Source organism: Oncorhynchus clarkii, chromosome 20 (genome assembly GCF_045791955.1).
Source record: "Oncorhynchus clarkii lewisi isolate Uvic-CL-2024 chromosome 20, UVic_Ocla_1.0, whole genome shotgun sequence".
NCBI lineage: Eukaryota > Metazoa > Chordata > Actinopteri > Salmoniformes > Salmonidae > Oncorhynchus > Oncorhynchus clarkii.
In genome coordinates this window covers 1,213,524-1,231,091 of record NC_092166.1, presented here as the reverse complement: position 1 = coordinate 1,231,091, position 17,568 = coordinate 1,213,524, and the positions used below count along the sequence as shown (strand labels likewise).

Sequence of the window (17,568 nt, the reverse complement as noted above, 5' to 3'; positions counted from 1 at the left end):
TACTGACTATACTGACTATACTGACTTTACTATACTGTACTGACTGTACTGACTGTACTGACTGTACTATACTGACTGTACTGACTGTACTATACTGTACTGTACTGTACTGTACTGACTGTACTATACTGTACTATACTGACTTTACTATACAGACTATACTATAATATACTGTACTGACGGTACTATACTGACTGTACTGACTGTACTGTACTGTACTGTACTGTACTGTACTGTACTGTACTGACTGTACTATACTGTACTATACTGACTTTACTATACAGACTATACTATAATATACTGTACTGACGGTACTCTACTGACTGTACTGACTGTACTATACTGTACTATACTATACTGTACTGACTGTACTATACTGTACTATACTGTACTGTACTGACTGTACTATACTGACTGTACTATACTGACTGTACTGTACTGTACTGTACTGTACTGCCTGTACTATACTGACTTTACTGTACTGACTGTACTGTACTGTACTGTACTGCCTGTACTATACTGACTGTACTATACTGACTGTACTGTACTGTACTGTACTGTACTGTACTGTACTGTACTGCCTGTACTGTACTATACTGACTGTACTGTACTGACTGTACTGTACTGTACTGCCTGTACTATACTGACTGTACTATACTGACTGTACTGTACTGTACTGTACTGTACTGTACTGTACTGTACTGTACTGCCTGTACTATACTGACTGTACTGTACTGTACTGTACTGTACTGTACTGACTGTACTATACTGACTGTACTGACTGTACTGTACTGTACTGTACTGTACTGTACTGTACTGACTGTACTATACTTTACTATACTGACTTTACTATACAGACTATACTATAATATACTGTACTGACGGTACTATACTGACTGTACTGACTGTACTATACTGTACTATACTATACTGTACTGACTGTACTATACTGTACTATACTGTACTGCATTATGCTGTACTGTATTATACTGTATTATACATGATGAGAGGATATGATGAGAGGATATGACACGCATGAACACACACACACACACACACACACACACACACACACACAGACACACACACACAGACACACACACACGCACACTGACACACTGTATAAATGTGTCAGCTTGTCTTCTCTAAGTTAATCCTGGGTCTACTCTGTATAAATGTGTCAGCTTGTCTTCTTCTCTGTAGATGATTCTGGACTGGTCTTGTTTTAGGAAGTAAAAATGTGTTTCTCTCCATGGTTCTGAAACAGTCCATCCTCAATACAGCTCATATCTGAAACTCACACAGAGAGAGACAGACAGAGAGAGAGAGAGCGAGAGACAGAGACAGAGAGAGAGACAGAGACAGAGAGAGAGACAGAGAGAGAGACAGAGACAGAGACAGAGACAGAGACAGAGAGAGACAGAGACAGAGAGAGAGACAGAGAGAGACAGAGACAGAGAGAGAGACAAAGACAGAGAGAGAGACAGAGACAGAGAGAGAGACAGAGACAGAGAGTGACAGAGAGAGAGACAGAGACAGAGAGAGACAGACACAGAGAGAGACAGAGACAGAGAGAGACAGAGACAGAGAGAGACAGAAAGAGACAGAAAGAGAGACAGAGAGACAGAGACAGAAAGAGAGACAGAAAGAGAGACAGAAAGAGAGACAGAAAGAGAGACAGAGAGAGACAGAGACAGAGACAGAGAGACAGAGACAGGGAGAGACAGAGACAGAGAGAGACAGAGAGAGACAGAAAGAGAGAAAGAGAGACAGAGACAGAAAGAGAGACAGAAAGAGAGACAGAAAGAGAGACAGAGAGAGAGACAGAGACACAGCGAGAGAGAGAGGATAAATAAAATAAAATACAAAAGGGGGAGGAGTCAACTGCTGCTGGCGACAAACAAGTCAAACAACAACAACTACTGGAGTTGTCTGGTGGTCCAACTCTGTCCTTATAACATCGATGTGTTGTTGTCATCCTGTTAATAGTGTTCCTAGCCTATTTCATTCTGATATTTCACTGTTAGGATCTCCATCTAGGATGGAGCAGCAGCTGTAGAGTTTTAGCAGAGTTAGAGGACGGACCAAATGTTACTGCTGGATTAAACAGTACTGTGTACTGTACAGTCTGTGGCTCGTAATATTTTCATCCTAAATCCGTCTGGTGAGAGGCGAGAGAAGCCGAGGCCAAGGGAAGATTGGATCTCATCTCGTCTGTGTTGAATATACAACAGGTAAGTATAGCTTAGCTATTATTGTAAATCTGCCATCTAAGCCATGGGACAATACTAATGTCTCCATAGGGATGAATCTGTCCTCAATGCAACTCCTCTCTGAAGTTCAGGATTGATTTCTGGGTAAGTTTTCTGTTCTTCTGAGTTTTTTATTATTATTATAATATATACAACTAACCCACTGGGTGGACGAAACATTAGGAACACCTGCTCTTTCCATGACAGACTGACCAGGTGAATCCAGGTGAAAGCTATGATCCCTTATTGATGTCACTTGTTAAATCCACTTCAATCAGTGTAGATGAAGGGGAGGAGACGGGTTAAAGAAGGATTTTTAAGCCTTGAGACAATTGAGTTATGGATTGTGTCTGTGTGCCATTCAGAGGGTGAATGGGCAAGACGAAAGATTTAAGTGACTTTGAACAGGGTATGGTAGTAGGTGCCAGGCGCACCGGTTTGTGTCAAGAACTGCAACACTGATGGGTTTTTCATGCTCAACCGTTTCCTGTGTGTATTAAGAAAGGTCAACCACCCAAAGAGCAACAGTCAAATTGACACAACTCTGGGAAGCATTTGAGTCAACATGGGCCAGCATGTTGTGGAACGCTTTCGACAATTTGTAGAGTCCATGCCCTGATGAATTGAGGCTGTTCTGAGGGGGAAAGCGGGTGCAACTCAATATTAGGAAAGTGTTCCTAATGTTTTGTACTCTCAGTGATTTACTGTCATACTGTCTGTCTGTCCGAGTTACAGTGACTTATTCCACACTTTGTTACGTTACAGCCTTATTCTAAAATTGATCAAATATTTTTTTCCCTCATCAATCTTAAAACTATACTCCATAATGACAAAGCAAAAAACGGGTTTTTAGAAATATGAATATGAATATTTATATAAAATAAAAAAAAACTTTAATATTACGTTTACATAAGAATTCAGACCCTTTACTCAGAACTTTGTTGAAGCATCTTTGGCTGCAATTACAGCCTCGATTCTTCTTGGGTATGACGCAACAAGATTGGCACACCTGTATTTGGGGAGTTTCTCCCATTCTTCTCTGCAGATCCTCTCAAGCTCTGTCAGGTTGGATCGGGAGTGTCGCTGCACAGCTATTTTCAGGTCTCTCAAGAGATGTTTGATCGGGATCAAGTCCGGGCTCTGGCTGGGCCACTCAAGGACATTTAGAGACTTGTCCCGAAGCCACTCCTGCGTTGTCTTGGCTGTGTGCTTAGGGTCGTTGTCCTGTTGGAAGGTGAACCTTCACCCCAGTCTGAGGTCCTGAGGCTCTGGAGCAGGTTTTCATCAAGGTTCTCTCATCTCCACAGAGGAACCCTGGAGCCATTAGGGTTGTTGGTCAACTCCCTGACCAAGGCCCTTCTCCTTAGTTTGGTCAGGCGGCCTCCAGCCCGGAGCCCCCAGTCCAGGGCCCGCGACGAGGGTCCCCGCACTGGAGGTGCCACCAAAGTGGGGTGAGCCAGTGGTGGAGCGGAGTCTGCGTCCCGGAGCCGCCACCGCGGATGGATGCCCACCCAGACCCTCCCCTATAGGTTCAGGTTTTGTGGCCGGAATCCGCACATTTGGGGGTGGGTACTGTCACTCCCTGATTGGGAACCATACTTAGGTAGCCCTTTTCCCTCCTTTCTGTGTGGGAAGTTGTCTTTGTTTGTTGGCACTATAGCCCTTAAGCTTCACGGTTGTTTTTGTATTGTTTATTGTTTTTGTCGGCGTCATCCTAATAAAAAGGAATATGTATGAGCACCTTGGTCCAGTTCTTTCAACAGCAGAACTTCCCACCACCAAAGGACCAAGCATCGTGGTAAAGAGGTTGTGTTATTTATTTGAGGTACTCTTCACTCTTTTGTTTGGGTTTCTACCCTGTGTTTGTTTTGTCTTCGTCCCCGTGCCTTTACACGGCACGCTGTCATTTGGGAAATAAAACAACCCTATTACGCATTCCTGCTCCTGTCTCCCGATGCATTTATTCCCGTGTGACAGCTGCAGAAATTTTTTGGTACCCTTCCCAAGATCTGTGCCTCGACACAATCCTGTCTCGGAGCTCAACGGACAATTCCTTCGACCTCGTGGCTTGGTTTTTGCTCTGACATGCACTGTCAACTATGGGACCTTATATAGACAGGTGTGTGCCTTTCCAAATCATGTCCAATCAATTGAATATACCACAGGTGGACTCCAATCATGTAGTTGAATCATCTCATGGATGATCAATGGAAACAGGATGCACCTGAGCTCAATTTTGAGTCTCATAGCAAAGGGTCTGAATACTTATGTAAATATTTATTTTATATTCTTAAATAAATTTGCCACAATTGACAGAACCAGTCAAAAGTTTGGACAACCCTACTCATTCCAGGGTTTTTCATTATTTTGTAAGATTTTTTACATTGTAAAGCTATGAAATAACAGATATGGAATCATGTAGTAACGAAAGAAGTGTTAAACAAATCAAAATATATTTTATATTTGAGATTATTCAAAGTAGCCACCATTTGTCTTGATGACAGCTTTACACACTCTTGGCATTCTCTCAACCAGCTTCATGAGGTAGTCACCTGGAATGCATTTCAATGAACAGGTGTGTCTTGTTAAAAGTTAATTTGTGGAATTTATTTCCATCTGAATGCTTTTGAGCCAATCAGTTGTGTTGTGACAATGTAGGGGTGGTTTCCAGAAGATAGCCCTATTTGGTAAAAAATACCAAAATCAGTATTATGGCAAGAACAGCTCAAATAAGCAAACAGAAATGACAGTCCATCATACTTTAACACATGAAGGTCAGTCAATACGGAACATTTCAAGAACTTTGAAAGTTTCTTCAAGTGCAGTCGCAAAAACCATCAAGCGCTGTGATGAAACTGGCTCTCATGAGGACCGCCACAGGAAAGGAAGATCCAGAGTTACCTCTACTGCAGAGGATAAATTCATTAGAGTTAACTGCACTTCAGATTGCTTCCCAAATAAATACTTCACAGAGTTCAAGTAACAGACACATCTCAACATCAACTGTTCAGAGGAGACTGTGTGAATCAGGCCTTCATGTTTGAATTGCTGCAAAGAAACCACTACTAAAGGACAGTAATAATAAGAAGAGACTTGTTTGGGCAAAGAAACACGAGCAATGGACATTAGACCGGTGGAAATTTTTGGTTCCAACCGCTGTGTCTTTGTGAGACGCAGAGTAGGTGAACGGATGATCTCTGCATGTGTGGTTCCCACCGTGAAGCATGGAGGAGGAGGTGTGCTGGAGTGAGGGTGCATTGCTGGTGACACTGCCAGTGATTTATTTAGAATTCAAGGCACACTTAACCAGCATGGCTACCACATAATTCTGCAGTGATATGCCAATCACATCTGGTTTGGGCTTAGTGGATCTATCATTTGTTTTTCAACAGGACAATGACCCAAAACACAACTCTAGGCTGTGTAAGGGCTATTTGACCATGGGCATTGATGGAATGCTGCATCAGATGACCTGGCCTCCACAATCACCCGACCTCAACCCAATTGAGATGGTTTGGGATGAGTTGAACCGCAGAATGAAGGAACAGCAGCATATGTGGGAACTCCTTCAAGACCATTGGAAAAGCATTCATGAAGCTAGTTGAGAGAATACCAAGAGTGTGCAAAGCTTTCATCAAGGCAAATGGTGGCTACTTTGAATAATCTCAAATCTACTTGTTTAACACATTTTTGGTTACAACTTGACTTCATATGTTTTATTTCATAGTTTTGATGTCTTCACTATTATTCTACAATGTAGAAAATAGTAAAAAATAAAGAAAAACCCTTGAATGAGTAGGTGTGTCCAAACCGTTGACTGGTTCTGTATAAAAACCTGTTTTCGCTTTGTCATTATGGGTTATTGTGTGTAGATTGATGAGAAAAATGTTTTATTTAATCAATTTTAGAATAAGGCTGTAACATAACCAAATGTGGAATAAGACAAGGGGTCTGAATACTTTCTGAATGCACTGTAAATAGTACAGTTAAACAGTAGAGGTAAACAGTAGAGGTAAACAGTAGAGGTAGACAGTAGAGGTAAACAGTAGAAGTAGACAGTAGAGGTAAACATAGAGGTAAACAGTAGAGGTAGACAGTAGAGGTAGACAGTAGAGGTAGACAGTAGAGGTAAACAGTAGAGGTAAACAGTAGAGGTAAACAGTAGAGGTAGACAGTAGAGGTAGAGAGTAGAGGTAGACAGTAGAGGTAAACAGTAGAGGTAGACAGTAGAGGTAAACAATACAGTTAAACAGTAGAGGTAAACAGTAGAGGTAGACAGTAGAGGTAGAGAGTAGAGGTAGACAGTAGAGGTAAACAGTAGAGGTAGACAGTAGAGGTAAACAATACAGTTAAACAGTAGAGGTAAACAGTAGAGGTAAACAGTAAAGGTAAACAATACAGTTAAACAGTAGAGGTAGACAGTAGAGGTAGACAGTAGAGGTAGACAGTAGAGGTAGACAGTAGAGGTAAACAGTAGAGGTAAAAAGTAGAGGTAAACAGTAGAGATAAACAGTGGATTAGAGGTGTTTTATATTGACATGGTGTTAGCTCTCTCTCTCTCTTTGATTCCCAGCTGTATTGTGTCAGGGTGACAGGGTAAACTGTGTCTGTCTATGTAGAGCAGATTATCTCTCCAGCGTTTGACCGTCAGGATTATAACATGTTTACCACAGGATTACAGATTGCAGGGCGGAGAATGAACAAGTTGGCCTACATCCACCAGCCCAGTGACATCACCAGTTACATCAGGACAGCAGATAACTCTGGTGGTAGGGCACCAGCACACAGCCTTCATTGACAACAGTTACATCCAGGGGAACCTGGTCCCCCAACACACAGCCTTCATTGACAACAGTTACATCCAGGGGAATCTGGTCCCCCAACACACAGCCTTCATTGACAACAGTTACATCCAGGGGAACCTGGTCCCCCAACACACAGCCTTCATTGACAACAGTTACATCCAGGGGAATCTGGTCCCCCAACACACAGCCTTCATTGACAACAGTTACATCCAGGGGAATCTGGTCCCCCAACACACAGCCTTCATTGACAACAGTTACATCCAGGGGAACCTGGTCCCCCAACACACAGACTACCAATAAGCACATGTGTGGCAGCAGGCCCTACTTTACTACTGCCTATGTGATTGTGTTGCAGCAGGCCCTACTTTACTACAGGCCTATATGATGTGTGGCAGCAGGCCCTACTTTACTACAGGCCTATATGATTGTGTTGAAGCAGGCCCTACTTTACTACAGGCCTATATGATTGTGTTGCAGCAGGCCCTACTTTACTACAGGCCTATATGATTGTGTGGCAGCAGGCCCTACTTTACTACAGGCCTATATGATTGTGTTGAAGCAGGCCCTACTTTACTACAGGCCTATATGATTGTGTTGCAGCAGGCCCTACTTTACTACAGGCCTATATGATTGTGTTGCAGCAGGCCCTACTTTACAACAGGTCTATATGATTGTGTTGCAGCAGGCCCTACTTTACTACAGGCCTATATGATGTGTTGCAGCAGGCCCTACTTAACTATATGATGTGTTGCAGCAGGCCCTACTTAACTATATGATGTGTTGCAGCAGGCCCTACTTAACTATATGATGTGTTGCAGCAGGCCCTACTTTACTATATGATGTGTTGCAGCAGGCCCTACTTTACTATATGATTGTGTTGCAGCAGGCCCTACTTTACTATATGATGTGTTGCAGCAGGCCCTACTTTACTATATGATGTGTTGCAGCAGGCCCAACTTAACTATATGATTGTGTTGCAGCAGGCCCTACTTTACTACAGGCCTATATTATTGTGTTGCAGCAGGCCCTACTTTACTATATGATGTGTTGCAGCAGGCCCTACTTAACTATATGATTGTGTTGCAGCAGGCCCTACTTTACCATATGATTGTGTTGCAGCAGGCCCAACTTAACTACAGGTCTATATGATGTGTTGCAGCAGGCCCTACTTAACTACAGGTCTATATGATGTGTTGCAGCAGGCCCTACTTAACTACAGGTCTATATGATGTGTTGCAGCAGGCCCAACTTAACTATATGATGTGTTGAAGCAGGCCCTACTTAACTACAGGTCTATATGATGTGTTGCAGCAGGCCCTACTTAACTACAGGTCTATATGATGTGTTGCAGCAGGCCCAACTTAACTATATGATGTGTTGAAGCAGGCCCTACTTAACTACAGGTCTATATGATGTGTTGCAGCAGGCCCTACTTAACTACAGGTCTATATGATGTGTTGCAGCAGGCTCTACTTTACTACAGGTCTATATGATTGTGTTGCAGCAGGCCCAACTTAACTATATGATGTGTTGAAGCAGGCCCTACTTAACTACAGGTCTATATGATGTGTTGCAGCAGGCCCTACTTAACTACAGGTCTATATGATGTGTTGCAGCAGGCTCTACTTTACTACAGGCCTATATTATTGTGTTGCAGCAGGCCCTACTTTACTATATGATGTGTTGCAGCAGGCCCTACTTAACTATATGATGTGTTGCAGCAGGCCCTACTTTACTATATGATGTGTTGCAGCAGGCCCTACTTTACTATATGATGTGTTGCAGCAGGCCCTACTTTACTATATGATGTGTTGCAGCAGGCCCTACTTTACTATATGATGTGTTGCAGCAGGCCCTACTTTACTATATGATGTGTTGCAGCAGGCCCTACTTTACTATATGATGTGTTGCAGCAGGCCCTACTTTACTATATGATGTGTTGCAGCAGGCCCACACATTTCAATATTTGATGTGTTGCAGCAGGCCCACACATTTCAATATTTGATGTGTTGCAGCAGGCCCTACTTTACTATATGATGTGTTGCAGCAGGCCCTACTTTACTATATGATGTGTTGAAGCAGGCCCTACTTTACTATATGATGTGTTGCAGCAGGCCCTACTTTACTATATGATGTGTTGCAGCAGGCCCTACTTTACTATATGATGTGTTGCAGCAGGCCCTACTTTACTATATGATGTGTTGCAGCAGGCCCTACTTTACTATATGATGTGTTGCAGCAGGCCCTACTTTACTATATGATGTGTTGCAGCAGGCCCTACTTTACTATATGATGTGTTGCAGCAGGCCCTATTTAACTATATGATGTGTTGCAGCAGGCCCTACTTTACTATATGATGTGTTGCAGCAGGCCCTACTTTACTATATGATGTGTTACAGCAGGCCCTACTTAACTATATGATGTGTTGCAGCAGGCCCTACTTTACTAGAACCCAATCACCATTCACTCTCCTCTCTTCCTCTTCTCTTCCCCCTTCCTCCTCTCTTCCCCATTCCTCTTCTCTCCTCTCTTCCTCTTCTCTCCTCCCTTTCTCTTCTCTCCTCCTTTTATCTTCTCTCCTCTCTTTCGCGACAGCCTGCCCCGGCCAAACCCTCCCCTAACCGGCTGACGCTGGGCCAATTCTGCGCCGTCCTATGGGACTCCCGATCACGGCCGGTTGTTATATGGCCCGGGATCGAACCAGAGTCTGTAGTGACGCCTCTAGCACTGAGATGCAGTTCCTTAGACCACAGGGCCACTCGGAAGCCTATATACTGCATCACTAGAGCCAAGGTTAACTATCACTGTGTAGAGCATCACTAGAAACAAGGTTAACTATCACTGTGTAGAGCATCACTAGAAACAAGGTTAACTATCACTGTGTAGAGCATCACTAGAACCAAGGTTAACTATCACTGTGTAGAGCATCACTAGAACCAAGGTTAACTATCACTGTGTAGAGCATCACTAGAAACAAGGTTAACTATCACTGTGTAGAGCATCACTAGAAACAAGGTTAACTATCACTGTGTAGAGCATCACTAGAAACAAGGTTAACTATCACTGTGTAGAGCATCACTAGAACCAAGGTTAACTATCACTGTGTAGAGCATCACTAGAAACAAGGTTAACTATCACTGTGTAGAGCATCACTAGAAACAAGGTTAACTATCACTGTGTAGAGCATCACTAGAAACAAGGTTAACTATCACTGTGTAGAGCATCACTAGAAACAAGGTTAACTATCACTGTGTAGAGCATCACTAGAAACAAGGTTAACTATCACTGTGTAGAGCATCACTAGAACCAAGGTTAACTATCACTGTGTAGAGCATCACTAGAAACAAGGTTAACTATCACCTTGTAGAGCATCACTAGAAACAAGGTTAACTATTACTGTGTAGAGCATCACTAGAAACAAGGTTAACTATCACTGTGTAGAGCATCACTAGAACCAAGGTTAACTATTACTGTGTAGAGCATCACTAGAAACAAGGTTAACTATCACTGTGTAGAGCATCACTAGAAACAAGGTTAACTATCACTGTGTAGAGCATCACTAGAAACAAGGTTAACTATCACTGTGTAGAGCATCACTAGAAACAAGGTTAACTATCACTGTGTAGAGCATCACTAGAAACAAGGTTAACTATCACTGTGTAGAGCATCACTAGAAACAAGGTTAACTATCACTGTGTAGAGCATCACTAGAAACAAGGTTAACTATCACTGTGTAGAGCATCACTAGAGCCAAGGTTAACTATTACTGTGTAGAGCATCACTAGAAACAAGGTTAACTATTACTGTGTAGAGCATCACTAGAAACAAGGTTAACTATTACTGTGTAGAGCATCACTAGAAACAAGGTTAACTATTACTGTGTAGAGCATCACTAGAAACAAGGTTAACTATCACTGTGTAGAGCATCACTAGAAACAAGGTTAACTATCACTGTGTAGAGCATCACTAGAACCAAGGTTAACTATCACTGTGTAGAGCATCACTAGAAACAAGGTTAACTATTACTGTGTAGAGCATCACTAGAAACAAGGTTAACTATTACTGTGTAGAGCATCACTAGAAACAAGGTTAACTATTACTGTGTAGAGCATCACTAGAAACAAGGTTAACTATCACTGTGTAGAGCATCACTAGAAACAAGGTTAACTATCACTGTGTAGAGCATCACTAGAAACAAGGTTAACTATCACTGTGTAGAGCATCACTAGAAACAAGGTTAACTATCACCTTGTAGAGCATCACTAGAAACAAGGTTAACTATCACTGTGTAGAGCATCACTAGAAACAAGGTTAACTATCACTGTGTAGAGCATCACTAGAAACAAGGTTAACTATCACTGTGTAGAGCATCACTAGAAACAAGGTTAACTATCACTGTGTAGAGCATCACTAGAAACAAGGTTAACTATCACTGTGTAGAGCATCACTAGAGCCAAGGTTAACTATCACTGTGTAGAGCATCACTAGAACCAAGGTTAACTATCACTGTGTAGAGCATCACTAGAAACAAGGTTAACTATCACTGTGTAGAGCATCACTAGAAACAAGGTTAACTATCACTGTGTAGAGCATCACTAGAAACAAGGTTAACTATCACTGTGTAGAGCATCACTAGAAACAAGGTTAACTATCACTGTGTAGAGCATCACTAGAAACAAGGTTAACTATCACTGTGTAGAGCATCACTAGAACCAAGGTTAACTATCACTGTGTAGAGCATCACTAGAACCAAGGTTAACTATCACTGTGTAGAGCATCACTAGAACCAAGGTTAACTATTACTGTGTAGAGCATCACTAGAAACAAGGTTAACTATCACTGTGTAGAGCATCACTAGAAACAAGGTTAACTATTACTGTGTAGAGCATCACTAGAAACAAGGTTAACTATTACTGTGTAGAGCATCACTAGAAACAAGGTTAACTATCACTGTGTAGAGCATCACTAGAAACAAGGTTAACTATTACTGTGTAGAGCATCACTAGAAACAAGGTTAACTATTACTGTGTAGAGCATCACTAGAAACAAGGTTAACTATCACTGTGTAGAGCATCACTAGAAACAAGGTTAACTATCACTGTGTAGAGCATCACTAGAACCAAGGTTAACTATCACTGTGTAGAGCATCACTAGAACCAAGGTTAACTATCACTGTGTAGAGCATCACTAGAACCAAGGTTAACTATTACTGTGTAGAGCATCACTAGAAACAAGGTTAACTATCACTGTGTAGAGCATCACTAGAAACAAGGTTAACTATTACTGTGTAGAGCATCACTAGAAACAAGGTTAACTATTACTGTGTAGAGCATCACTAGAAACAAGGTTAACTATCACTGTGTAGAGCATCACTAGAAACAAGGTTAACTATTACTGTGTAGAGCATCACTAGAAACAAGGTTAACTATCACTGTGTAGAGCATCACTAGAAACAAGGTTAACTATCACTGTGTAGAGCATCACTAGAAACAAGGTTAACTATCACTGTGTAGAGCATCACTAGAAACAAGGTTAACTATCACTGTGTAGAGCATCACTAGAAACAAGGTTAACTATCACTGTGTAGAGCATCACTAGAAACAAGGTTAACTATCACTGTGTAGAGCATCACTAGAAACAAGGTTAACTATCACTGTGTAGAGCATCACTAGAACCAAGGTTAACTATCACTGTGTAGAGCATCACTAGAAACAAGGTTAACTATCACTGTGTAGAGCATCACTAGAACCAAGGTTAACTATCACTGTGTAGAGCATCACTAGAAACAAGGTTAACTATTACTGTGTAGAGCATCACTAGAAACAAGGTTAACTATTACTGTGTAGAGCATCACTAGAACCAAGGTTAACTATCACTGTGTAGAGCATCACTAGAAACAAGGTTAACTATCACTGTGTAGAGCATCACTAGAACCAAGGTTAACTATCACTGTGTAGAGCATCACTAGAAACAAGGTTAACTATCACTGTGTAGAGCATCACTAGAACCAAGGTTAACTATCACTGTGTAGAGCATCACTAGAAACAAGGTTAACTATTACTGTGTAGAGCATCACTAGAACCAAGGTTAACTATCACTGTGTAGAGCATCACTAGAAACAAGGTTAACTATTACTGTGTAGAGCATCACTAGAAACAAGGTTAACTATCGCTGTGTAGAGCATCACTAGAAACAAGGTTAACTATCACCTTGTAGAGGTGTGCCTATGCTTATGTTGATCTCCCATTCTTTACTCTCCACTCCTCTCCTCCTCTCCTCTCAGTGTGATGGTTCTCCTTCAGTTCCCTGGGCTGCGCCTGCGCCTGCTCCTCCCCCTCCTCCTCTCCTCCTCCTCCTCCTCTCCTCTCAGTGTGATGGTTCTCCTTCAGTTCCCCAGGCTGCCCCTGCTCCTCCTCCCCCTCCTCCTCCCCCTGTCCTGTGATGCCTGTCCATCAGGATGTCACTGCTACAGCCTGACTGTAGAGTGTGGATCTCTAGGACTCAGAGAGATCCCACAGAGAGTTCCTGACACAACACAGGTAAATATATTGTAATACACAGGTTTGTGTCTGTACTCACACTAACCCATAAACACTGAGGTTGCTTTTTAAAACCTCTTAAAACTTGTTGGAACCCCTCGACAACTTCCGCTGAAAAGGCAGAGCGCGAAATTCAAAAGTATGTTTTAGAAATGTTTAACTTTCATACATTCACAAGTGCAATACACAAAATTAAAGCTTAACTTCTTGTTAATCTACCAATCGTGTCCGATTTCAAAAAGGCTTTACAGTGAAAGCACAACATATGATTATGTTAGGTCAGAGCCTACTCACAAAAACACATACAGCCATTTGCCAGCCAAAGAGAGGAGTCACAAAAAGCAGAATTAGAGATAAAAGTAATCACTGACCTTTGATGATCTTCATCAGAAGACACTCATAGGACTTCATGTTACACAATACATGTACGTTTTGTTCGATAAAGTGCATATTTATATCCAAAAATCTCAGTTTACATTGACGCTTTATGGTCAGTAATGTTGTGCCGCGAAAACAACCAGCGAATTTTCAGAGAGCCACATCAATTTACAGAAATATTCATAATAAGCTTTGATAAAAGTATTATGCACAGAATTAATGATATACTTCTCCTTAATGCAACCGCTGTGTCAGATTTCAAAAAAGCTTTACGGAAAAAGCAAACCATGCAATAATCTGACTACGGCGCTCAGACACAAAAACAAGCCATGCAGATACCCGCCATGTTATGGAGTCAGTAAAAGTCCGAAATAGCGTTATAAATATTCACTTACCTTTGATGATCTTCATCAGAATGCACTACCAGGAATCCCAGTTCCAAAATACATTTTTGTTTTGTTCGATAAAGTCCATCATTTATGTCCAAATACCTCCTTTTGTTAGCTTTTAGTAATCAAATCCAAACTCACGAGGCGCGAGCAAGTGCAGGCGAAAGTTCAGACGAAAAGTTCAAAAACTTATATTACATTTCGTAGAAACATGTCAAACGATGTATAGAATCAATCTTTAGGATGTTTTTAACATAAATCTTCAATAATGTTCCAACCGGAGAATTCCTCTGTCTTTAGAATTGCAATGGAACGCAGCTACCTCTCACGTGAGCGCGCGTGATCAGCTCATGCCACTCTGGCAGACCCCTTACTCAAACAGTTCTCATTCGCCACCACTTCACAGCAGAAGCCTCATACAAGGTTATATAGACTGTTGACATCTATTGGAAGCCTTAGGAAGTGCAATATGACCCCATAGACACTGTATATTTGATAGGCAATGAGTTGTAAAACTACAAACGTCAGATTTCCCACTTCCTGGTTGAATTCTTCTCAGGTTTTCACCTGCCATATGAGTTCTGTTATATTCACAGACATAATTCAAACAGTTTTAGAAACTTCAGAGTGTTTTCTATCCAATACTACTAATAATATGCATATATTCGCATCTGGGCTTGAGTAGCAGGCAGTTTACTCTGGGCACGCTTTTCATCCGAACATGAAAATGCTGCCCCCTATCCCAAACAGGTTTTAAGGATCCGCCCCTTATTCAATTTTTGCCTAAAATGACTTGGTAGACTGGTAGACTATAGCAGCTAAATTCTCCTCAGTGTAGTAATGACATGGTAGACTACAGCAGCTAAATTCTCCTCAGAGTAGTAATGACATGGTAGACTACAGCAGATAAATTCTCCTCAGTGTAGTAATGACATGGTAGACTACAGCAGCTAAATTCTCATCAGTGTAGTATTGACTTGGTAGACTGGTAGACTACAGCAGCTAAATTCTCCTCAGTGTAGTATTGACTTGGTAGACTGGTAGACTACAGCAGCTAAATTCTCCTCAGTGTAGTAATGACTTGGTAGACTGGTAGACTACAGCAGCTAAATTCTCATCAGTGTAGTATTGACTTGGTAGACTGGTAGACTATAGCAGCTAAATTGTCCTCAGTGTAGTATTGACTTGGTAGACTGGTAGACTATAGCAGCTAAATTGTCCTCAGTGTAGTATTGACTTGGTAGACTGGTAGACTATAGCAGCTAAGTTCTCCTCAGTGTAGTAATGACTTGTAGACTATAGTAGCCAAGTTCTCCTCAGTGTAGTAATGACTTGGTTGACTGGTAGAATATAGCAGCTGAATTCTACTCAATGACTTGTAGACTATAGCAGCTAAATTCTCCTCAGTGTAGTATTGACTTGGTAGACTGGTAGACTATAGCAGCTAAATTCTCCTCAGTGTAGTAATGACTTGGTAGACTGGTAGACTATAGCAGCTAAATTCTCCTCAGTGTAGTAATGACTTGTAGACTATAGCAGCTAAATTGTCCTCAGTGTAGTATTGACTTGGTAGACTGGTAGACTATAGCAGCTAAATTGTCCTCAGTGTAGTATTGACTTGGTAGACTTGTAGACTATAGCAGCCAAGATCTCCTCAGTATAGTAATGACTTGTAGACTACAGCAGCTAAATTCTCCTCAGTGTAGTAATGACTTGTATTCTACAGCAGCTAAATTCTCCTCAGTGTAGTAATGACTTGTAGACTACAGCAGCTAAATTATCCTCAGTGTAGTAATGACTTGTAGACTACAGCAGCTAAATTCTCCTCAGTGTAGTAATGACTTGTAGACTATAGCAGCCAAGATCTCCTCAGTGTAGTAATGACTTGTAGACTACAGCAGCTAAATTCTCCTCAGTGTAGTATTGACTTGGTAGACTGGTAGACTATAGCAGCTAAATTATCCTCACTGTAGTAATGACGTGTAGACTATAGCAGCTAAATTCTCCTCAGTGTAGTATTGACTTGGTAGACTGGTAGACTATAGCAGCTGAATTCTCCTCAGTATAGTAATGACTTGTAGACTATAGCAGCTAAATTCTACTCAGTGTAGTATTGACTTGGTAGACTGGTAGACTATAGCAACTGAATTCTCCTCAGTGTAGTAATGACTTGTAGACTATAGCAGCCAAGTTCTCCTCAGTGTAGTAATGACTTGTAGACTACAGCAGCTAAATTCTCCTCAGTGTAGTAATGACTTGTAGACTATAGCAGCCAAGATCTCCTCAGTGTAGTAATGACTTGTAGACTACAGCAGCTAAATTCTCCTCAGTGTAGTATTGACTTGGTAGACTGGTAGACTATAGCAGCTAAATTATCCTCACTGTAGTAATAACGTGTAGACTATAGCAGCTAAATTCTCCTCAGTGTAGTATTGACTTGGTAGACTGGTAGACTATAGCAGCTGAATTCTCCTCAGTATAGTAATGACTTGTAGACTATAGCAGCTAAATTCTACTCAGTGTAGTATTGACTTGGTAGACTGGTAGACTATAGCAGCTGAATTCTCCTCAGTGTAGTAATGACTTGTAGACTATAGCAGCCAAGTTCTCCTCAGTGTAGTAATGACTTGTAGACTATAGCAGCCAAGTTCTCTTCAGTGTTGTAATAAATTGTAGACTATAGCAGCCAAGTTCTCCTCAGTGTAGTACTGACTTGTAGACTATATCAGCCAAGTTCTCCTCAGTGTAGTAATGACATGTAGACTAACGCAGCTAAATTCTCCTCACTGTAGTATTGACTTGGTAGACTGGTAGACTATAGCAGCTAAATTGTCCTCAGTGTAGTAATGACTTGTAGACTATAGCAGCCAAGTTCTCGTCAGTGTAGTAATGACTTGTAGACTATAGCAGCCAAGTTCTCCTCAGTGTAGTAATGACTTGTAGACTAACGCAGCTAAATTCTCCTCAGTGTAGTAATGACATGGTAGACTGGTAGACTGGTAGACTACAGCAGCTAAATTCTCCTCAGTGTAGTAATGACTTGTAGACTACAGAAGTTAAATTCTCCTCAGTGTAGTAATGACTTGTAGACTATAGCAGCTAAATTCTCCTCAGTGTAGTAATGACTTTGTAGACTGGTAGACTATAGCAGCCAAGTTCTCCTCAGTGTAGTAATGACTTGTACACTATAGCAGCTAAATTCTCC

The 17,568-nt window shown here is 41.5% G+C and overlaps 1 protein-coding gene and 1 long non-coding RNA gene across 4 annotated transcripts in view; both read left to right on the top strand.

Annotated features, from left to right (window-relative positions):
• Nucleotides 1-1,946: 1,946 nt before the first annotated feature.
• Nucleotides 1,947-9,844, top strand: LOC139377200 (uncharacterized). Its single transcript, XR_011627988.1, has 3 exons — nucleotides 1,947-2,357; nucleotides 6,926-7,021; nucleotides 9,653-9,844. It is a non-coding gene; the product is annotated as an uncharacterized lncRNA (long non-coding RNA).
• A 3,562-nt stretch (nucleotides 9,845-13,406) lies between these two features.
• The window catches only part of LOC139375763 (leucine-rich repeat-containing protein 24-like), a 28,780-nt gene continuing 24,618 nt past the window's right edge, over nucleotides 13,407-17,568 (top strand). For all 3 annotated transcript variants that reach the window (XM_071117589.1, XM_071117587.1, XM_071117586.1), the window contains exon 1: nucleotides 13,407-13,596. In XM_071117589.1, the coding sequence (XP_070973690.1) occupies nucleotides 13,432-13,596 (165 nt within the window). In that variant the 5' untranslated portion in view covers nucleotides 13,407-13,431. The remainder of the gene's footprint in view (nucleotides 13,597-17,568) is intronic.